Consider the following 24,178-nt stretch of genomic DNA (forward strand, 5'->3'; position numbering starts at 1 on the left):
GAAGGTGACATGTTGCTAATTATGACATCTGAGAAATGGGTACTTTTCCATCAACTATTATGTCTTTTCTCCCTTTATAAGTGTTTAAAAATACCATTTGAGAATGGTTTAAAACCTATATGTACATACTATTATGTCTAAAACAGATAACCAACAAAATATTGGATAGCACATGAAACTCTGCTCAGAATGGATACATGTATATGTATGGCTGAGTGGCATTGCTATACACCTAAAACTATAACAACATTCTTAGTTGCCTATACTTCAGTATAAAATAAAAAATTAAAACTAATAAAATCAAACCTAGATGACTGAATAACTTTCTACAAAATAGATCTGCTTACTGAGTTGAAGGTATCATCACCACCCATGACTGGTGACCTGAAAGACAAGCAAGCTGCCTTCTTCCCTGCATCTGCCTCTGAATTAGCTCCCTAGGGCCGAGTGTCCTCACCTATGACATCAGAAGTGTGTGATTTCAAAGTCACTTCAGTCGTGTCCAACTTCGTGACCCTTACAGATTACAGTCCAGCTCCTCTGTCCACGGGATTCTCCAGTTAAGAATACTGGAGTAGGTTGCCATTTCCTTCTCCAGGGGGATCTTCCTGACCCAGGGATCAAACCAATGTCTACTACATCTCCTAAATTGGCAGTGGGTTCTATACTTCTAATGCCACAGGTATAATAAATTAGGCCAGTAAAGGAAGTTCTATTATCTTAGACATATCCTTCAGTTTGCATTCATCGTGAGTGAAACAATTATTTACACTTACTTGACTCCAGTGCCTTTTTTCAATTTGTTTGGAATGCATATTGAAGAAATGTGTGATTTAATAATATCAGTTAGCAGCCAGTTATCATTAGAAAACTAATATGGATACCCTTCACGTGTGTGACCAAGCTGTGAACCCAGAGGATAAACCAGGCTTGTGTAGAAAATGACTTTGCACTTTTGGTTAAAGAAAGCAGGAATCAGTACTGTAACCACAGTTATATAAATTGATATCAGTGAAGACTATTCAGAAGGCAAACACTGCACCCTTCATCTTAACTGTATAGATAGACTAAGCAACTCTCACATGGAGAAAAATAGTAAACACTACTTTGCCAACGAAAGTCCATCTAGTCAAGGCCATGGTTTTTCCAGTGGTCATGTATGGATGTGAGAGTTGGACTGTGAAGAAAGCTGAGCGCCGAAGAATTGATGCTTTTGAACTGTGGTGTTGGAGAAGACTCTTGAGAGTCCCTTGGACTGAAAGGAGATCCAACCAGTCCATTCTAAAGATCAGTCCTGGGTGTTCATTGGAAGGACTGATGCTGAGGCTGAAACTCCAGTACTTTGGCCACCTCATGCGAAGAGTTGACTCATTGGAAAAGACTCTGAGGCTGGGAGGGATCGGGGGCAGGAGGAGAAGGAGACGACAGAGGATGAGTTGACTGGATGGCATCACCGACTCAATGGACATGAGTTTGAGTGAACTCCGGGAGTTGGTGATGGACAGGGAGGCCTGGCATGCTGCAATTCATGGGGTCGCAAAGAGTCGGACACGACTGAGTGACTGAACTGAACTGAAATCTTAAATAAATACACACATATATATACATGCATATGTATGTATCCTATATTTAACTTGATAGCATAGGCAGAATCAAAAAATCAGAGAAGCTAAATATTTCAGAAATCTGAAGTTAAACTATAGCTGTAGGGTTAGGGTTTCTAGACCCAGATGCTTTTTCTGGGTTGAAATTTGCAAGGACATGAAACATTTTTGATCCCTGAAGAGGACTGAACTTGGACAACCTGTCCCTCAAGCACTCTAAGATTTTGAGAAATTCCCGCAGGAATTTCTTCTAGCTCTACATTTGAAGTCTGCCTTAGGAGAACAGATGATTAGCATCAAGGAGAGTGTCTGGAAGCAGGCTTTTCTCAGTGAGGTTGAAGATTCAAAGTACAAGACCATTTTTTCTCTTTTCCTTTTCTGCCGGGAGCCAGCGTGAGGAATTCTGCCCATGGCAAAGGTCATGAGGAAGGAGGCTCGGCATACACAAAGGCGGGATTGAGCCTCAGGAGTCCCCCTGGATATTCTCGAGTATCTACCCCCAAAACTAGAGTCTGTGTACTTTACTGCTTTGTGCTCTCACCTCTGACTTTATGGGGGGCTGTCCCCCATGACCATCTCGCTCTCTCTGAAAAGGAGTTAACTTACAGCTCCAGTTAATAAAGTTCCTGGGCATAATGCTATGCTAAGTCACTTCAGTCGTGTCCAACTCTGTGCGACCCCATATATGGCAGCCCACCAGGCTCCCCTGTCCCTGGGATTCTCCAGGCAAGAACACTGGAGTGGGTTGCCATTTCTTTCTCCAATGCATCAAAGTGAAAAGAGAAAGTGAAGTCGCTCAGTCGTGTCCGACTCTTAGCGACCCCATGGACTGCAGCCTACCAGGCTCCTTCGTCCATGGGATTTTCCAGGCAAGAGTACTGGGTGGGGTGCCATTGCCTTCTCTGCCTGGGCATAATAGGAGTGTTTAAATCCAAACCCCTCAGATAGCTCTCTAACTTGCCTGACAAGTTTACCTAGACTCCTACAGCTATGCATACGATTGTTTAGTCTCCCAGCCGCGAGAGGCATGGGAAGCCTAAGATATTCAAATAGCTTAGAGCCTCTCAGAGAGTTAGAAACTGTCAGAATAAAACTAGTAGATTTCATTGATGAGCCAATGCTTGCTGCCAAGTTTCCACATCCCCTGTTTTGTATCCTTGAATGTGTATTGATTAATATAGTTGGTATGTAGAAAAAATAAGTAGTGGCCTTGGTGTTAGCAACTTTAGACCCTTAAGGTAATAAATTCTTTCCTTTGTTGTAAACCCACTGCACCTCTGCCCTATAGGAATGCAACTTTATCTAACACCTTCGGAGGATGGCACCAAAGTTTAAAATCATTACTCTTAGAGAAAATAAGTCTTACAGTTGACAAACCTTTGTCAGAGTCATAAAATGTTAATAGACCTTCTGGCCAGAAGATGATGTAAATCACCTAAACCATTTGTATATGATAAATTTGAAGAAAAGAAACCCTGGTTTCGATAAGGATCAAAGACTGCTGACTTTGCATGATTTCACACCCCCTATTATCCTCTATGTGCAACTTATGGTATAAAAGCCCCTGTTGAAAATAAAGCTACGGGCCTTGCTCACCGAAGCTTGGTCTCCCCACGTCATTCTTTCTCTCAACCTCTGGCTGGGTTTCCATCTGGAGGGCAGGGGTCCTCTGCGACCACTTATTTGCCTGGGCTTCTAAGACCCACTTGAGAAGGTGCCTACGGTGGGGCACCTTCCACTATTCGAGAGGGTGCCTGCAACCTCCGTGGTCAGAGCTAGCCTGATGTCACAGGTTATATTGATTTTCCACGTAAACCAAGCTACTCAGCCTCTTTTCTCCGCTGAATTTTCCTACTGAGCTATTCTCATTCTATTACTCTTTATATATTTGATTATATTTAATTAAAGCCAGTGTAATCGCCAAAGCTGTCTCCCCTTCGAATTCCCTGGATCAGCCAGGGCTGGACCCCGGCACTCTTCTATTGCTTTTATTGTTTTTTCATTTTCTCTTCCTCTTTAATTCCATGTATCAGTATGCTGATTTTTTAATTTAATCTAAAATGTTTGGTATTTTATCCAATTACAATTAATATCATTTATTATTACCATACAATGAATAATGTATGTGTATGATACATTATATTTTACTTTTATCTCTGTATTTTATCTATGACATATATCTTGCTAAATTTTAATGCTGGTAGATATTCCTTGGGCTGTTCCTTGAGACACTCTTGGTGTCTCTGCAGAGGCAGATACAGTTACTTAAACAAAGAATTCCATTTGAAACCAATAAATATAGTTTTGGATCCTACTTATGCCACTTGCTAGCAATAGTTTATTTATTTTAACTTTTATTTCTCCATATGTTTCCAGTTTAATTTTTGACCATAATAATTGTAGGGTAATTTTCAGTTACTGATTATCAGATACAGATATTTATCAGTATCATAAATTTTTAATAAGTTTTGATTTCTATTCTCTCATCCCAAAATTTAAAAATAAACATTTTTAACAGGATTATACCTTCACCATACTTTTCTTCTTTCATGTTCACAGATTGATCCTAAATGTTACTTTTGTATTTTTCATCTTCATATAAAAATTCTCATGAGCATTATCAAAAGTTCAAATCATCATGTTAGAACATGATCTATTGTAGAATGTGGTCCACTGGAGAAGGGAATGGCAAACCACGTCAGTATTCTTGCCTTGAGAACCCCATGAACAGTATGAAAAGGCAAAATGATAGGATACTGAAAGAAGAACTTCCCAGGTCAGTACGTGCCCAATATGCTACTGGAGATCAGTGGAGAAATAACTCCAGAAAGAATGAAGGGATGGAGCCAAAGCAAAAACAATACCCAGTTGTGGATGTGACTGGTGATAGAAGTAAGGTCTGATGCTGTAAAGAGCAATATTACATAAGAACCTGGAATGTTAGGTCCATGAATCAAGGCAAATTGGAAGTGGTCAAACAGGAGATGGCAGGAGTGAACATCAACATTCTGGGAATCAGCAAACTAAACTGGACTGGAAAGGGTGAATTTAACTCAAATGACCATTATATCTACTACTGTGGGCAGGAATCCATTAGAAGAAATGCAGTAGCCATCATGGTCAACAAAAGAGTCTGAACTTCAGTACTTGGATGCAATTTCAAAAACGACAGAATGATCTCTGTTCATTTCCAAGGCACACCACTCAATATCACAGTAATCCAAGTCTATGCCCCAACTAGTAACACTGAAGAAGCTGAAGTTAAATGGTCCTATGAAGACCTACAAGACAGTGCTCGCTTCGGCAGCACATACACTAAAATTGGAACAATACAGAGAAGATTAGCATGGCCCCTGCACAAGGATGACACGCAAATTCGTGAAGCGTTCCATATTTTTCCGCAAATCAATCAATGTAATACACCACATTAACAAACTGAAAAATAAAAAACATATGATTATCTCAATAGATGCAGAGAAAGCCTTTGACAAAATTCAACATCCATTTATGATAAAAACTCTCCAGAAAGCAGGAATAGAAGGAACATACCTCAACATAATAAAAGCTATATATGACAAACCCATAGCAAACATTATCCTCAATGGTGAAAAATTGAAAGCATTTCCTCTAAAGTCAGGAACAAGACAAGGGTGCCCACTTTCACCATTACTATTCAACATAGTTTTGGAAGTTTTGGCCACAGCAATCAGAGCAGAAAAAGAAATAAAAGGAATCCAAATTGGAAAAGAAGAAGTAAAACTCTCACTATTTGCAGATGACATGATCCTCTACATAGAAAACACTAAAGACTCAACCAGAAAATTACTAGAACTAATCAATGACTATAGTAAAGTTGCAGGATATAAAATCAACACACAGAAATCCCTTGCATTCCTATACACTAATAATGAGAAAACAGAAAGAGAAATTAAGGAAACAATTCCATTCACCATTGCAATGGAAAGAATAAAAATACTTAGGAATATATCTACCTAAAGAAACGACCTATATATAGAAAACTATAAAACACTGGTGAAAGAACTCAAAGAGGACACTAATAGATGGAGAAATATACCATGTTCATGGATTGGAAGAATCAATATAGTGAAAATGAGTATACTACCCAAAGCAATTTATAGATTCAATGCAATCCCTATCAAGCTACCAACAGTATTCTTCACAGAGCTAGAACAAATAATTTCACAATTTGTATGGAAATACAAAAAACCTCGAATAGCCAAAGCAATCTTGAGAAAGAAGAATGAAACTGGAGGAATCAACCTACCTGACTTCAGGCTCTACTACAAAGCCACAGTTATCAAGACAGTATGGTACTGGCACAAAGACAGAAATATAGATCAATGGAACAAAATAGAAAGCCCAGAGATAAATTCACCCACATATGGACACCTTATCTTTGACAAAGGAGGCAAGAATATACAATGGATTAAAGACAATCTCTTTAACAAGTGGTGCTGGGAAATCTGGTCAACCGCTTGTAAAAGAATGAAACTAGAGCACTTTCTAACACCATACACAAAAATAAACTCAAAATGGATTAAAGATCTAAAAGTAAGACCAGAAACCATAAAACTCCTAGAGGAGAACATAGGCAAAACACACTCTGACATCCATCACAGCAGGATCCTCTATGACCCACCTCCCAGAATATTGGAAATAAAAGCAAATATAAACAAATGGGACCTAATTAACCTTAAAGGCTTCTGAACATCAAAGGAAACTATTAGCAAGGTGAAAAGACAGCCTTCAGAATGGGAGAAAATAATAGCAAATGAAGCAACTGACAAACAACTAATCTCAAAAATATACAAGCAACTTCTACAGCTCAACTCCAGAAAAATAAATGATCCAATCAAAAAATGGGCCAAAGAACTAAACAGACATTTCTCCAAAGAAGACATACAGATGGCTAACAAACATATGAAAAGATGCTCAACATCACTCATTATCAGAGAAATGCAAATCAAAACCACTATGAGGTACCATTTCACGCCAGTCAGAATGGCTGCAATCCAAAAGTCTACAAATAATAAATGCTGGAGAGGGTGTGGAGAAAAGGGAACCCTCTTACACTGTTGGTGGGAATGCAAACTAGTACAGCCACTATGGAGAACAGTGTGGAGATTCCTTAAAAAACTGGAAATAGAACTGCCTTATGATCCAGCAATCCCACTGCTGGGCATACACACTGAGGAAACCAGAAGGGAAAGAGACACGTGTACCCCAATGTTCATCGCAGCACTGTTTATAATAGCCAGGACATGGAAGCAACCTAGATGTCTATCAGCAGATGAATGGATAAGAAAGCTGTGATACATATACACAATGGAGTATTACACAGCCATTAGAAATAATACATTTGAATCAGTTCTAATGAGGTGGATGAAACTGGAGCCTATTATACAGAGTGAAGTAAGCCAGAAAGAAAAACACCAATACAGTATACTAACACATATATATGGAATTTAGAAAGATGATAACAATAACCCTGTGTACGAGACAGCAGAAGAGACACTGATGTATAGAACAGTCTTATGGACTCTGTGGGAGAGGGAGAGGGTGGGAAGATTTGGGAGAATGGCATTGAAACATGTAAAATATCATGTATGAAACGAGTTGCCAGTCCAGGTTCGATGCACAATACTGGATGCTTGGGGCTAGAGCACTGGGACGACCCAGAGGGATGGTATGGAGAGGGAGGAGGGAGGAGGGTTCAGGATGGGGAACACATGTATACCTGTGGTGGATTCATTTTGATATTTGGCAAAACTAATACAATTATATAAAGTTTAAAAATAAAATTAAAAAAAAAAAAAAGACCTACAAGACCTTTTAGGAAGTCAAGAAACACCTGGAGTAACAGGCAAATTTGGCCTTGGAATACCGAATGAAGCAGGGAAAAGGCTAATACAGCTTTGCCAAAAGAACGCACTGGTCATAGCAAACACGGTCTTCCAAAAATACAAGAGAAGACTCTACACATGGACATCACCAGATGGTCAACATTGAAATCAGATTGATTATATTCTTTGCAGCCAAAGATGGAGAATTCTATACAGTCAACAAGAACAAGACTGGGAGCTGACTGCGGCTCAGATCATGAGCTCCTTATTGCCAAATTCAGACTTAAATTGAAGAAAGTAGGGAAAACCACTAGATCATTCAGGTATGACCTAAATCAAATCCCTTATGATTATATAGTGGAAGTGAGAAATAGATTTAAGGGACTAGATCTGATAGACAGAGTGCCTAAAGAACTATGGAATGAGGTTCGTGACATTGTATAGGAGACAGGGATCAAGACAATCCCCATGAAAAAGAAATGCAAAAAAAGGAAAATGGCTGTGTGGGGAGGCCTTACAATTAGCTGTGAAAAGAAGAGAAGCAAAAAGCGAAGTAGAAAAGGAAAGATATAAGCATCTGAATGCAGAGTTCCAAGGAATAACAAGAAGAGATAAGAAAGACTTCCTCACTGATCAATGCAAAGAATAGAGGAAAACAACAGAATGGGAAAGATTAGAGATTTCTTCAAGAAAATTAGAGATACCAAGGGAATATTTCATGCAAAGATGGGCTCGATAAAGGACAGAAATGGTATGGACCTAACAGAAGCAGAAGATATTAAGAAGATGGGGCAAGAATACACAGAAGAACTGTACAAAAAAGATCTTGATAATCACGATGGTGTGACCACTGACCTAGAGCCAGACATCCTGGAATGTGAAGTCAAGTGGGCCTTAGAAAGCATCACTACAAACAAAGCTAGTGGAGGTGATGGAAATCCAGTTGAGCTATTTCAAATCCTGAAGGATGATGCTGTGAAAATGTTGCACTCAATATGCCAGCAAATTTGAAAAACTCATCAGTGGCCACAGGACTGGAAAATGTCAGTTTCCATTCCAATCCCTAAAAAAGGCAATGCCAAAGAATGCTTAAACTACCGCACAATTGCACTCATCTCACACACTAGTTAAGTAATGCTCAAAATTCTCCAAGCCAGGCTTCAGCAATACTTGAACTGTGAAATTCCAGATGTTCAAGCTGGTTTTAGAAAAAGCAGAGGAACCAGAGATCAAATTGGCAACATTTGCTGGATCATGGAAAAAGCAAGAGAGTTCCAGAAAAACATCTATTTCTGCTTTATTGACTATGCCAAAGCCTTTGACTGTGTGTACAGAATTAACTGTGGAAAATTCTGAAAGAGATGGGTATGCCAGACCACCTGACCTGCCTCTTGAGAAACCTATATGCAGGTCAGGAAGCAACAGTTAGAACTGGACATGGAACAAGACTGGTTCCAAATAGGAAAAGGAGTACGTCAAGGCTGTATACTGTCACACTGCTTATTTAACTTATATGCAGAGCACATCATGAGAAATGCTGGGCTGGAAGAAGCACAAGCTAGAATCAAGATTTCTGGGAGAAATAGCAATAATCTCAGATATGCAGATGACACCACCCTTATGGCAGAAAGTGAAGAGGAACTCAAAAGCCTCTTGATGAAAGTGAAAGAGGAGAGTGAAAAAGTTGGCTTAAAACTCAACATTCGGAAAACAAAGATCATGGCATCTGGTCCCATCACTTCGTGGGAAATAGATGGGGAAACAGTGGAAACAGTGTCAGACTTTATTTTTGGGGGCTCCAAAATCACTGCAGATGGTGACTGCAGCCATGAAATTAAAAGACACTTACTCCTTGGAAGGAAAGTTATGACCAACCTAGATAGCATATTCAAAAGTAGAGACATTACTTTGCCAACAAAGGTCTGTCTAGTCAAGGCTATGGTTTTTCCTGTGGTCATGTATGGATGTGAGAGTTGGACTGTGAAGAAAGCTGAGTGCCGAAGAATTGATGCTTTTGAACTGTGGTGTTGGAGAAGACTCTTGAGAGTCCCTTGGACTGCAAGGAGATCCAAGCAGTCCATTCTGAAGGAGATCAGCCCTGGGATTTCTTTGGAAGGAATGATGCTAAAGCTGAAACTCCAGTACTTTGGCCACCTCTTGCAAAGAGCTGACTCATTGGAAAAGACTCTGATGCTGGGAGGGATTGGGGGCAGGAAGAGAAGGGAATGACAGAGAATGAAATGGCTGGATGGCATCACCGACTTGATGGAGGTGAGTTTGAGTGAAATCCGAGTGTTGGTGTTGGACAGGGAGGCCTGGAGTGCTGCGATTCATGGGGTCACAAAGAGTCGGACACGACTGGGCAACTGAACTGAACTGAACACTAACATTGGGAAGTTGACATGAGTGGAAATTTCCTGCCTACAGGGACCATGATAAGATAAGTAACCTCAAAGCGAGCAAAAGTCAAAGGAAGTTTAAATATGACGAACAATAGCACTTCAAATGGTGAAGAATTTAACAAATAATTAAATGCTGATCTTTCTTGTGAGGTATCACTACATGCATATTTTGAACTCTTGAAATGACTAAAGCTTTTCTTTTCACATTTAAATTTTTTATTTTTGTATTATATATATATATATTTACTTTACAATATTGTATTGAAACATGTATAGTATCATATAAGCTTTTCAAAAGGCAAATAATTTAGTTGACATTACTTTTAATTATCGTCTCATTTCTCCATCTTCCTTGTTATTTATTTATCACTCTTCTAGGCCTATTTGTAACTCTTCTAGCCCTACTTGGCACTAATGGTAAAGAACCTACCTGTCAATGCAGGAGACTCAGGAGATGTGGGTACATTGCCTGATCAGGAAGATCTCCTGGGGGAGGAAATGGCAATCCACTCCAGTATTCTTGCCTGGAAAAGCCTACAGACAGAGGAACCTGGCAGTCTACAGTCCACAGTGTCACAATGAGTTGGACATGACTGAAGCAACTTAACACACTAGCCCTATGGGGTTCCTTAGACATGCTGCCACAACTTTGTGCTTTCATATTTCAATTGGTACATCAGTATCAATCTCCTTTATGGAATTACAATGCAAAATTTAATCCTTAGCAGCAATAAGCAATACATTTCTCTCTTTATTTTAATCAATGTCCTCATGGCAGTCATTAAATGATTTTTACAATGAATTATATCCATTGTATGACTATGTAACCTGTGACTTTAAACTTCCTTATCGATAAAAGCTTTATTGAAATTCTATATATTTATACTTATTTTTTACTTTAAAATAAACTTTGAGGTTTTGAGAATTTTTTCTCTGTTAAACTCAGAAATAGTATTTTCTTTTTATTATTATTTCTCTCAATTTGTAGAAATTGTTTAGAGAAATTATATGCAATCTTTTCAGTGCTGGGAAAGAAAAGTTCAAAGTGAACATCCTGAAACAACAATTTTCATTTTTTCTATGTTTGTAATTCTAAGGGTTTCTAAAATGGCATGAGTAGCAAAGAACCCCCTTGTCAATGCAGGAGATGAAAGAGACATGGTTTGATCCCTTAGTCGGGAAGGTTCCCTGAGGAGGGCATGTAAACCCACTCTAGTATTCTTGCCTGGAGAATCCCATAGACAGAGGGACCTAGAGGGGACAGTCCACAGGGTTGCAAAGAGTCAAACACAACTGAAGTGACCAGCACACACACACAGAGTTGACTTCATCAGGGTCAATGAAGAATGGAAGACCAAACCTAGTTCAAGAAGAGATAAAATAGGATACACACAAAAGAAAATTGTTTAGGGATCCTATCAACATTCTCCTAGCTCTTTGAAACCAATAAAATTCTTTTGACTAAATCATTAAAGGCACATTTCACTTGTTTGTTCCTCAGAGTATAAATAAATAAGTTTAACATGGGGGAAATGGAAGTCATAAGTATTACTACTTCCTTATTAATAGCCAATTCATCTTTTGATGAAGGTTTGATAGAGACAAAGATGCAGCTTCCATAAGTAATAGAAACCACAATAAAGTGGGGAGAACAGGTGGAAAAAGCTTTTGTCCTTTGCTGGGCAGAGGGGAATCTTAGAACTGTTCTGATGATAAACATGTAAGACAAAACCACACATATGAGAGTCATGATATATATCAACACGGAGCCAACAAGGGTCATCTCCTCAATGAACCATAGATCTGAGCATGAGATCTTCAGAAGTGGATTAACGTCACAGAAGAAGTGATCAATGACAGAGTCACAGAATTCCGGGTTCAGTCCCAAGCAAAATGGTGGAAATATAATCAAGAAAGTGGTCATCCAACAGCAGAAGGTAAGCATTTTGCAGAATCTGTGGTTCATGATGGTCATGTAATGCAGGGGTTTGCAGATGGCTACATAGCGATCATAGGACATGGTGGCCAAGAGAAAAAATTCTGTCATTCCAAACACATAGGTAAAAAATAGTTGGGCTACACAAGCATTATAGGTAATGGACCTGTCACCTGTTGATATACTATACAAGAATCTAGGAATGCAGGCAGAAGTGAATGAGATATCTAAGAAGGAAAAATTTTGGAGGAAATAGTACATTGCAGATTTAAGATGAGAATCCACTAATATGAGGATGATGATGATCAGGTTTCCAGCTATACTCAATATGTAGGTGATGAGTAGAAATGTGAAAATCAAAATCTGCATTTGTAAGTCATCTGTTAATCCCAGGAGGATGAAACTGACTGCTGGTGTGTGGTTTCTCATTTCTGGGTATGGACTTCTGTCCAGTCTGCTAAAACTGTCCAGTCTGTTAAACTGTTGGAAGGAAAATCTGAGAAGAGTGTAAGAAAATGGTTTACATTTCACATGTAGATTTTGTTTAGATAAGTCAAGTCAAGCCATTTATATGTATCTTCTTTCTAAATAATGAGTATTTTAATTAATTCATGGTGTAAGCTCTGTTGGTATATCTGTGGTAGGCTAGAAACTTAGCTCCCAAATATTTTGGACCTCGAAATATGCTAAAATGTACGTTTTATATTGTAGTTCAGTGTATGGACACACAAACAAAGCACACATATATATACAAACATATATCTACAACAAAAATTTCAATATCAATCTGAACATGCCTTGATCTCTGAGGTTTTCTATAAAATCTCTAAAAATATTGAATCTTTATGCTGTGTGTGTCAAACTAACATAATAGTGTAAATCAAATATACATCAACTTTAAAATAAACAAAAAATACCAATATCACAAAATTGATTTTATAGCATGCTAAATGGTAATAACCTGTACTTATAAAACACATTTCATTTTTTAGGGGCTTGTTAAATCATATTGTCTAAGTAAAACATATTTTAAAACATCTTTAAAAGTATGTCATGCTTTTACTTTCTATTTTGGAACTGATTTTTCTCATAACAAACTTGTTCCCTAGGATCAATAAAATCATGAACTTTAGAATATCCTGTTTTCTAAGAATTTTTCTTTTATCACTAATTGAAATTTTGCACAGGTTAATTATCTGGTTGAAGCTCCCTTTTTTGATACATTAAAAACATTTAAGTGTTTCTTTATCCATTTGCAAAAGCATTTGAGGACTCTGTTCCACTGCCATGACAAAACCTATACTTAATCTACAGAGGAGAGTTCCTGTAATGAAAATTCTTTCCTAGACCTTTACTGTGAATTTCTCCAAATGAACTTTCATCATTAGCTTTAGTATAACTGCATCCAATTTCCAATCTATTCCTCAACTACTTCCAATATGGTTTCTGAGCACAGCACTCCACTGAAACTGTTATTTGTAGCAATTATTTCTTGCAGTTGTAGCTGTTATGTTTCAACGAAGTGTAGATCATATTCTTTGCAAGTTTTGTTGTAATTTGTCACTGTCAATCACTTCTTCTACTTAGATTGCTATAAACACATTGTCTGCACAATATCCATACTCCTGGTTTTTGTTCTGCCCTTTCGGTTTCTCCTTTATAACAACCTTTTCCACTACTCATCTTTATAACATTGATATTTCTCACACTTCACCCCTACATCATCTTCTGCTTATCTATGACTTTTTTGTGGAAATTGTGAAATATCTTGACTTCAATCTATCACTTAAAATTTGGTAATTTAAAAATGTTTCATATTTGATATGATCTGTTTCAATGCTTCCCTTGTAGCTCAGTGGATAAAGAATCTGCCTGCAGTGCAGGAGACCCAGGACCGATCCCTGGGTTGGGAAGATCCCCTGGAGAAGGAAATGGCAACCCACTCCAGTATCCTTGCCTGGAAAATCTCACGGACAGAGGAGCCTAGTGGGCTACAGTCCATGGGGTCACAAAGAATTGGGCATGACTGAGCAACTAACACACTTTAACACACACTTTCAATGCTAAACATCATCACCTGGCAATTTCACACTCATTCAAAGCACACATGTTTAAAATGGAATGCCATCTCCACTACCTCTGTTCACTCTCTGCCTTATTCCATGTTTGGTGTTCAGTTCAGTTCAGTTGCTCAGTCGTGCCCGACTCTTTGCAACCCCATAGACTGCAGCACGCCAGGCTTCCCTATCACCAACTTCTGGAGCTTGCTCAAACTCAAGTCCATCAAGTCGGTGATGCCATCCAACCATCTCATCCTCTGTCATCCCCTTCTCCTCCTGCTTTCAATATTGCCCAGCATCAGGGTCTTTTCCAATGAGTCAGTTCTTTGCATCAGGTGGCCAAAATATTGTAGTTTCACCTTCAGCATCAGTACTTCAGTGAATATTCAGGACTGATTTCCTTTATGATTGACTGGTTTGATCTCCATGCAAGGGACTCTCAAGAGTCTTCTCCAACACGACAGATCAAACACATCAATTCTTTAGTGCCCAGCTTTCTTTATAGTCCAACTCTCACATCCATACATGACTACTGGAAAAACCATAGCTTTGACTAGATGGACTTTTGTTGGCAAAGTATTGTCTCTGCTTTTGATATGCTGTCTAGGTTGATCATAGCTTTTCTTCCAAGGAGCAAGCATCTTTCAATTTCATGGCTGCAGTCACCACCTGCAGTGATTTTGAAGCCCCCCAAAATAAAATCTCTCACTGTTTCCACTGTTTCCCCATCTATTTGCCATGAAGTGATGGAACCAGATGCCCTCATCTTAGTTTTTTAAATGTTGAGTTTTAAATCAGTTTTTTCCACTCTCCTCTTTTACTTTCAAAGCAGCTATTTAGTTCCTTTTCACCTTCTGCCATAATGGTGGTCATATGCATACCTGAGGTTATTAATCCTTGTTTGCTGTACTAAAACCAAAATTTAGTGTTGACTGACCTATATTAACAACTGAGATCAAGCTAGAATTTTCTTAGTATAACCCTATCTTGAAAGTCTATCAACATTGCAAGTATTTTCATTTAATTATGTTTTTTCCCTGATTCATACAGAGGAAGCTCTATCTGGTCTTGGGGAAGTTTGCTGGTCTTGGAGTAATGGAGAGTGGCTCTAGAAGCACACCATCCTGAGAGTCAGGTATTGTAGTCATCTTAGGTGGGCTACTGTCCAGAAAGTAGTTTTCCCTAACCATTTGTTCCCTTCCACTCCTCATGATTCTACTTGTTTGCTGCTCCCAATCTATAACTGGCATTTAGTGACTTGTTCCTCTTTGTTCTGTTTAGACTCCTCTAAGCAGTCTCCTAAACTCTCAAGCCAGTTTAAGACCTATGGGTTTTGTCACACTTTATATCACATCCTATTCAAAAATCTCATTTTATGTAATAACCACAGAACTGACAGATTCTGAGATATAGAATTAATTCAAGATAATATTTACCCTTAGACATAGATCAGTTTATATTGTATAATATATGGAATCAATTTAATAACTACTCTGACACTTCTAACTTTTTACATATCTCTGACTCTAATTCCAAGGATTCTTGTTGGTTTTTACATTTGTTGATGAAATGTTCTAGGTGAGTTTTATTTTATTTATTTTGTTATCTGTTTATATACTTTATTATTTTTATTTTCATTTTTGACTGTGATTTGTCTTCCTTGTTTTGTGTATACTTCTATATGCAGTGAATGAGAGCTATACACTAGTTGCAATTTTGGGATTTTCTTCATGGTGGCTTCTCATTGCAGAGTGTGGGCTCTAGATCATGGACTCTGAAGTTTGGTGAATGGGCTTAGCTGACTGGTGGCATGTGGGATCTCCCCAGACCAGGGATGGAACATGTGTCCCTTCATCGCCAGAACTCATAACCAGTGGACCACCAGGGAAGTCCATTAGGTGGCTCTTAAATGGCACTATAACCTCTCCACTCAGCACATAAAAAACACTTGCATCAAGGCCGAAAGGCAAACACTGTTTGGCAAAGAAATAGCTTCCCTTTTATGCCTTCAATTCATGCTTCTTCAAAACACCTGACACTAAAATAACAATACCAGAGATTCAGGAATACAGTTGTGGATTTGGACCAACAACTGCTCTGTGGTTGTTCCTCAGCCAACACCAACTCAATACACTAACATCTACTGAAATGATTTTGCTCCCCAAATTTTGACCAAGGCCATCAGTAAATTTTTTAAAGATAAAAACATAATTTCTGCTAGAAGTTCCAATTACCTGGATTGTGACAGCATCACTTGATTGCTTTAATATATTCCTTTCCTGCAAAAGTGAGAGCTACTCATGTGCCCATTTCCCCTAGTAAACCTCCCAGAGTTTATAGATTCCATTAAAGAGGGGGAGGGCAGACTGTCTAAAAACATATTTTAGGATGAGCCAGGGTCTCTTCCAAATATGTGAGCATCACATATATAACAATAAACTAAACAAATATAAACAACAGATTAAATCATCAGGATAATTAAAGAGAATAACAGACTCAGATTACAAAAAAGGATTGCAGGTACAACCCACCTATCTTTTTTTCTTCAGTCTTGAGACATTTATTTGGTGACTTTCACAACTCTGGAAATTTCAGACTCTGTCCTTGCTCATAAATATCTTGAAAAATAAATTATCACTATTGTTTGATGGATGCCTCTTTACTTGTCTTGCCTTTTAGAGAACAGAATGTTTTAAAGAGTGCAAAGATCTTAATCATATCAGCAAATAATGTCCAATTCAAGACTGCTTCTAGAAGTCCTTCATTGCACCTATTTTTAAGTTGCCTGATATTTGTTAGTTCAAACCCCAGTCTCATCAGTATCCTCGATCAATTCAAAATTATGAAATCAGGTTTCTTTTAATCAAAATTTAATTAATTATTTATTTGTGTGATGTGTGTGTGTTAGTCACTCAGGCGTGTCCGACTCTTTGAGACCCAACGAACCAGGCTCCTCTGTCCATGGAATTCTCCAGTCAAGAATACTGGAGTGGGTTGCCATTCCCTTCCCCAGGGGGTCTTCTAAACCCTGGGATTGAACCCAGGTCTTTTGCATTACTGGCAGATTCTTTGCCAGCTGAGCCACCAGGGGATCCCCTATTAACTATTTAATCTCTCTAATTGCTGAGACACAAAAGAAGACTCTATACATGGACATCATCAGATGGCCAACACTGAAATCAGATTGATTATATTCTTTGCAGCCAAAGATGGAGAAGTTCTATACAGTCAGCAAAAACAAGACCAGGAGCTGACTGTGGCTCAGATCATGAACTTATTGCCAAATTCAGACTTAAATTGAAGAAAGTAGGGAAAACCACTAGACCATTCAGGTATGACCTAAATCAAATCCCTTATGATTATACAGTGGAAGTAAGAAACAGATTTAAGAGCCTAGATCTGATAGATAGAGTGCCTGATGAACTATGGAATGAGGTTCAGGACATTGTACAGGGGACAGGGATCAAGACCATTCCCATAGAAAAGAAATGCAAAAAACCAAAATGGCTATCTGGAGAGGCCTTACAAATAGCTGCAAAAAGAAGAGAAATGAAAAACAAAGGAGAAAAGGAAAGATATAAACATCTGAATGCAGAGTTCCAAAGAATAGCAAGAAGAGATAAGAAAGCCTTCTTCAGCGATCAATGCAAAGAAATAGAGGAAAACAACAGAATGGGAAAGACTAGGGATCTCTTCAAGAAAATCAGAGATACCAAAGGAACATTTCATGCAAAGATGAGCTCGATAAAGGACAGAAATGGTATGGACGTAACAGAAGCAGAAGATATTAAGAAGAGATGGCAAGAATACACAGAAGAACTGTACAAAAAGATCTTCACGACCCAGATAATCACGATGGTGTGATCACTGACCTAGAGCCAGACATCCTGGAATGTGAAGTCAAGTGGGCCTTAGAAAGCATCACTAAGAACAAAGCTAGTGGAGGAGATGGAATTCCAGTTGAGCTATTCCAAATCCTGAAAGATGATGCTGTGAAAGTGCTACACTCAATATGCCAGCAAATTTGGAAAATTCAGCAGTGGCCACAGGACTGGAAAAGGTCAGTTTTCATTCCAATGCCAAAGAAAGGCAATGCCAAAGAATGCTCAAACTACTGCACAATTGCACTCATATCACATGCTAGTAAAGTAATGCTCAAAATTCTCCAAGCCAGGCTTCAGCAATATGTGAACCGTGAACTTCCTGATGTTCAAGCTGGTTTTAGAAAAGGCAGAGGAACCAGAGATCAAATGGCCAACATCCACTGGATCATAGAAAAAGCAAGAGAGTTCCAGAAAAACATCTATTTCTGCTTTATTGACTATGCCAAAGCCTTTGACTGTGTGGATCACAATAAACTGGAAAATTCTGAAAGAGATGGGAGTACCAGACCACCTGATCTGCCTCTTGAGAAATTTGTATGCAGGTCAGGAATCAACAGTTACAACTGGACATGGAACAACAGACTGGTTCAAAATAGGAAAAGGAGTTCATCAAGGCTGTATATTGTCACCCTGTTTATTTAACTTATATGCAGAGTACATCATGAGAAATGCTGGACTGGAAGAAACACAAGCTGGAATCAAGATTGCCAGGAGAAATATCAGTAACCTCAGATACACAGACGACACACCACCCTTATGGCAGAAAGTGAAGAGGAACTCAAAAGCCTCTTGATGAAAGTGAAAATGGAGAGTGAAAAAGTTGGCTTAAAGCTCAACATTCAGAAAACAAAGATCTGGCATCTGGTCCCACCACTTCATGGGAAATAGATGGGGAAACAATGGAAATAGTGTCTGACTTTATTTTTCTGGGCTCCAAAATCACTACAGATGGTGACTGCAGCCATGAAATTAAAAGATGCTTACTCCTTGGAAGGAAAGCTATGACCAACCTAGACAGCATATTCAAAAGCAGAGACATTACTTTGCCAACAAAGGTTCCTCTAGTCAAGGCTATGGTTTGTCCTGTGGTCGTATATGGATGTGAGAGTGGGACTGTGAAGAAGGCTGAGCACCGAAGAATTGATGCTTTTGAACTGTGGTGTTGGAGAAGACTCTTGAGAGTCCCTTGGACTGCAAGGAGATCCAAGCAGTCCATTCTGAAGGAGATCAGCCCTGGGATCTCTTTGGAAGGAATGATGCTGAAGCTGAAACTCCAGTACTTTGGCCACCTCATGCGAAGAGTTGACTCATTGGAAAAGACTCTGATGCTGGGAGGGATTGGGGGCAGGAGGAGAAGGGGACGACAGAGGTTGAGATGGCTGGATGGCATCACTGACTCGATGGACGTGAGTCTGAGTGAACTCCGGGAGTTGGTGATGGACAGGGAGGCCTGGCGTACTGCGATTCATGGGGTTGCGAAAGAGTCGGACACGACTGAGCGACTGATCTAATCTGATCTGATCTGATTAAACTGTTTATAAGAGATAATAATTTTCTGTCTCTCAAAGACCAGAAATGTTGTGGTTTCAGTTGGCTATTTATCCCTGGACATCCTGGGATAAAGAAAAACATTTTTTGTAAACTTTACCTGGACATCTGGTCACTCTTACTCATGGACCCACACTTACCTCATAGGCAGTGAGATGACTCTAATTTATCCAATCCTATCATTTCTAACATGTTGCTAAGGCTTTCCTGCCATAGCATTTGTGTTTCTTTGAAAGGTATTTGCTACCCCAGCGTTGGGAGGAATATCAGGAACTCTCCAGTTTGGATAGATATGATATTCAAACTTCCTGGCAAACTTAGAATTTCTGACCATAACAAGATTCATATTTGTTTTATGTGCCAAACAGGAAACCAAGTAAACACACATGAGTCCTAGGTGAATTAGGTTTAAAGTTAATTATGAATCTCTAGTGTGATCTTCTGGGGAAAATTTTGAAATGTGCAACCTGGGGCCAGTGTCCTCAGAGAACTGAAGATTTCACAGTGATATTCAACACAGAACTCTTACATAAAATAAAAATAAAATGATAAAGTGCAAGCCTACCTTTTCTTCCTCTTGTCCAATAATAACATCTACAGCTGCTAATAGCTGCTCACAGAATACACTTACCCCTTGCTCCTTTTAACTTAAAATTACCCTAATTGTTATTTATTATAAACTAGATATGGATTTTGTTTTATTTCTTGCTATTCTCAGTATATTTCTCTTGGTTTTCTTTATACTTTCTCATGTTATTTTTCTTAATTTTGTAAATTACATATAACATAAAATTTACCATCTCAACTACCTAAAAGGTACAATTCAGTAGTATTAAGTACATTCCTATCATTGCAGAAGGGAGTGGAAAACCCACTCCAGTATCCTTGCCTGAAGAATTCAGTAGACAGAGGAGCTGATGGGCTAAGTCCATGGGGTTGCAAAGAGTCAGACAAGACTGAACAACTAACACTTTCTCTTTTCACTTTACCATTATGTATTATCCTTAACATTTTAACACATATATCTAACTCTGCTTATTTTTTATAATATATAGTAATATATTACTATTTATTAAAAATTATAAAGTTTTCACTAATTATTATCTAAAATTGATATTTAATATATAATAAATTAATAAAATAGAAAAGTTAAACTTCAATATGAAAACCAATCTTAATATCTCACATTACAACATTCCAGATATCTCCTATATACATATATTTTTATTAATTGGTTATTTCAAAATGTAAACTTTATTTACAAGTTGCTTTTCAAACTACTTAATAAAAAGTTTTAAATAAACTACTTGTTACCTTAATAATTATAAATTTACATTATCATTTGGGAAACTATGTAATATTCCTCTTGGGGCATTCCATCATAAATTGAAATCAGTTCTAACAATTGAATCTTTGTTATTTCTAAAAAAAAAAAATTTTGCTATTACAAAAATGACTACCTCAAGTTGATATTGTTATAAAATTCTACAATTTTTAATAAATGTATCTCATTTATTTCTAAATAAATTATCAACTGTGATGCAAAAATCATTTTGTGCAAATAACTTTCAGTTTTCTATATTCCCTAAAAGTCAGCATTATTGCTATTACTTCTGTGTATATTGACATATTGTCTGTTGTGTGGATTGTAACTATTTTCCCCAGCTTTTTACTGGTCTTCAACTTGTTTGTGGATTTTCCTGAAATAGAATCTCATGTTACATTTCAGAAAAAAATTCATATTTTTCTGATCATGACATTTTTCATGTCTATATTTATATGCTATACTTTTTAATAAGATTATATATCTTACTATTTATTTTTGCTTATTAATACAGTTAAATATTTTCATTTTCATAGTTTTCTTTCAAAATTGCTCATTCTTTTGACATCTTCTGAAAATAATTTACCTGTGTTTGTATTATGTGTGATTACACTCAATACAAATTTGTTTTCCTTATATTATTTTTTATAACTTTGACTAAATGCATATAAAATAAAATTTCCTATCTCAGCTTGTTTAAAGGAGTATTAAGTACATTTTTATTGCTGTGTATTACCCTTAATATGTTAACACACATATTCAATGTTGTGTTTTTCTTTTAATGTCCACAAATAACTGATTTCTAGAGCATAGTTTCAAACAAGACTGTAACTTAGCCTGATTTTTGTCTTTTTCTTGTTTTGGACTAATTTGAAGGATACTATTGATCGTGTCTTATGCTGAATGCTGATGCCTTCTTTATATTATCAGCATTAGTTCAGATTTTTTTTTATTTTATTTTATTTTTAAACTTTACAATATTGTATTAGTTTTGCCAAATATCAAAATGAATCCATCACAGGTATACATGTGCTCCTCATCCTGAACCCTCCTCCCTCCTCCCTCCCCATACCATCCCTCTGGGTCGTCCCAGTGCTCTAGCCCCAAGCATCCAGTATTGTGCATCGAACCTGGACTGGCAACTCTTTTCATACATGATATTTTACATGTTTCAATGCCATTCTCCCAAATCTTCCCACCCTCTCCCTCTCCCACATAGTCCATTTATTTATTTTTGTTTTATTGTAATTTTTATTATTTGAGGAGATGGGTCAAAAATGATCTTTTGTGATTTATGCCAAAAAGTGTTCTGCCTCTGATTACCTCTAAGAGTTTTATAGTGCCTGGCCTTCCATCTAGGTCTTTAGTCCATTTTGATTACACAAGCCTCTTATCCTTATCTATCCGAGGGCAGACAGAATGGAAGTCACAATATATCAATGTAATACAGAACAATGGAAATGTACTTAATGTTGCTGAAATGTACCCTTAATTGAATTGAATTGGTAAACTTTATGTTATATGTATTTTGTCAAAATTATAAAAAGAAAAATGAAAAAGCATAAACAAAACCAAAAAATATTTGCTGAGAGTAACCACAAATAAAATAAGCTTGTATCTAGTTTGTAATAAGTAACAATTACTTAAGATAAAATTAGGGCATCCCTGGTGGCTCAGTGGTAAATAATCCACTGGCCAATGCAGGGTTCAGTCCCTGGGTTGGGAAGATTTCCCTGAAGAAGTAAATGGCAACCCATTCCAATATTCTTGCCTGGGTAATCCCATGGACAGAGGAGCCTGATTGGCTACAGTCCATGAAGCCCCAAAAGTGTTGTACATGACTTATTGACTAAACAACAGCAACAATGGTAAAATTAAGTTAGAAGGATCAAGGGATAATTGTATTCTGAGAGCAGCACTTAAAAACTATAGATGTTATTAAACAAGATGAAGGAAAGATAGGCTTGAGCTTTATCATTTTATTTTTATTTTATGTGAAAGTTCTCTGTTAAATGTCATTGTAGATTCTTCACTTATCTGAGGAAACTGTCCCTACTGCTGTTTGTTTCAGGATCTTTGCCAGAAGAATACACAAAACATTCATAAGTGACTTTAAAACCTAATTCACCTAGGACTTGTGTTTATTCACTTGCTTCCTGTTTGGCACAGAAAAACAAATATCAGTCTAATACTGTCAGAAATTCTCACTTTGTCTAGAAAGATTTGAATATCGTGACTATCCAAAATAGTGTAAGTACCTAGGTCTAGGGTAAATATTATGTAGAATTAATTCTCTTTCTCAGACCCTTTCTGTTCTGTGGTTATTACATTCAATGAGCTTTTTTTTAATTTTATTTTATTTTTAAACTTTACAATATTGTATTAGTTTTGCCAAATATCAAAAAAAATCTGCCACAGGTATACCTGTGTTCCCCATCCTGAACCCTCCTCCCTCCTTCCCCCCCATACCCCCACTCTGCGTCGTCCCAGTGCACCAGCCCCAAGGATCCAGTATTGTGCATCAAACCTGGACTGGTGACTCATTTCATACATGATATTATACATGTTTCAATGCCATTCTCCCAAATCTCCCCACCCTCTCCCTTTCCCACAGAGTCCATAAGACTGATCTATACATCAGTGTCTCTTTTGCTGTCTCGTACACAGGGTTATTGTTACCATCTTTAAGTGTAAGCATAGCATGTGTCAAAACACCTAGGTCTTACTGTGGTTTGAGAAGTTAAGAGATTCCTTGAAAGAACCTGAACAGAAAACAGAGGAACAAGTCACTAAATGCCAGATATAGGTCAGAAGGAACAAACAGATGGAGTCATGAGGAGGGGAAAATCATAAATGGTTAGATAAAACCACTTTCCAAACAGGTAGTCTACCTAAGATGACAACAATACCCGACTCTCACTATGGTGTGTTTCTAGAGCCACTCTCCATTACTGAAGGCTGCCAAACAAATAGAACTTCCTGTGTTTAAGTCAGGGAAACAGCATAATTAAGTGAAAATACCTGCAGAGTCAAAGAGTTTCAAGTTAGTGTTTTTCTGAGAAAACTCTAGCTTGATCTCAGTTACTAATATAGGGCAATCCATGTTGGATTTTTGTTTTAGTACAGGAAACAGGAAGTAAAGCAAGGAGTGAACAGAGATGCAGTTGAGGAGGTATTCCATTGTGAACCTGTGTGCTTTCAGGGAGTGTGAAATTATCAGGTGAAAATGTTTAAACTTGAAAGAGATCATATCAAATATGCAATTTTGGATAATTATCAAATTTTAAATGATAAATTGACATCATGGTTTCATCAATTTTCAAAGAAAAGGCAAAATAAGCAGAGAAGATGATGTACAGGTGAAGTGAGAAATAGATGAATAGGAGAAGAGGTTCTAATGAAGGAGAAACAAGAAAGGCAGACAAAAACCAGAAGTGTAGATATTGTACAAACAATGTGTCTAGAACAACATAAGAAGAGGGAGTGATTGACAGTGCCAGATACAATAAAAAGTGCAAGTAAAATGGGCCACATTTCATTGAAACTTACAGAAACA

At 37.7% G+C, this 24,178-nt stretch overlaps 1 protein-coding gene and 1 non-coding gene across 2 annotated transcripts; one reads left to right on the plus strand and one right to left on the minus strand.

Annotated features, from left to right (window-relative positions):
* Nucleotides 1-4,895: 4,895 nt before the first annotated feature.
* On the plus strand, nucleotides 4,896-5,002 carry LOC138988075 (U6 spliceosomal RNA). The gene has a single exon (XR_011464411.1). It is a non-coding gene; the product is annotated as a U6 spliceosomal RNA (small nuclear RNA).
* Nucleotides 5,003-11,299: 6,297 nt separating this feature from the next.
* On the minus strand, nucleotides 11,300-12,235 carry LOC102275433 (olfactory receptor 6C2). The gene has a single exon (XM_005899022.2). The coding sequence runs from the start codon at nucleotides 12,233-12,235 to the stop codon at nucleotides 11,300-11,302; it is 936 nt and encodes a 311-aa protein (XP_005899084.2).
* Nucleotides 12,236-24,178: the final 11,943 nt, after the last annotated feature.

The sequence above is a fragment of the Bos mutus genome, chromosome 5, assembly GCF_027580195.1.
Source record: "Bos mutus isolate GX-2022 chromosome 5, NWIPB_WYAK_1.1, whole genome shotgun sequence".
NCBI lineage: Eukaryota > Metazoa > Chordata > Mammalia > Artiodactyla > Bovidae > Bos > Bos mutus.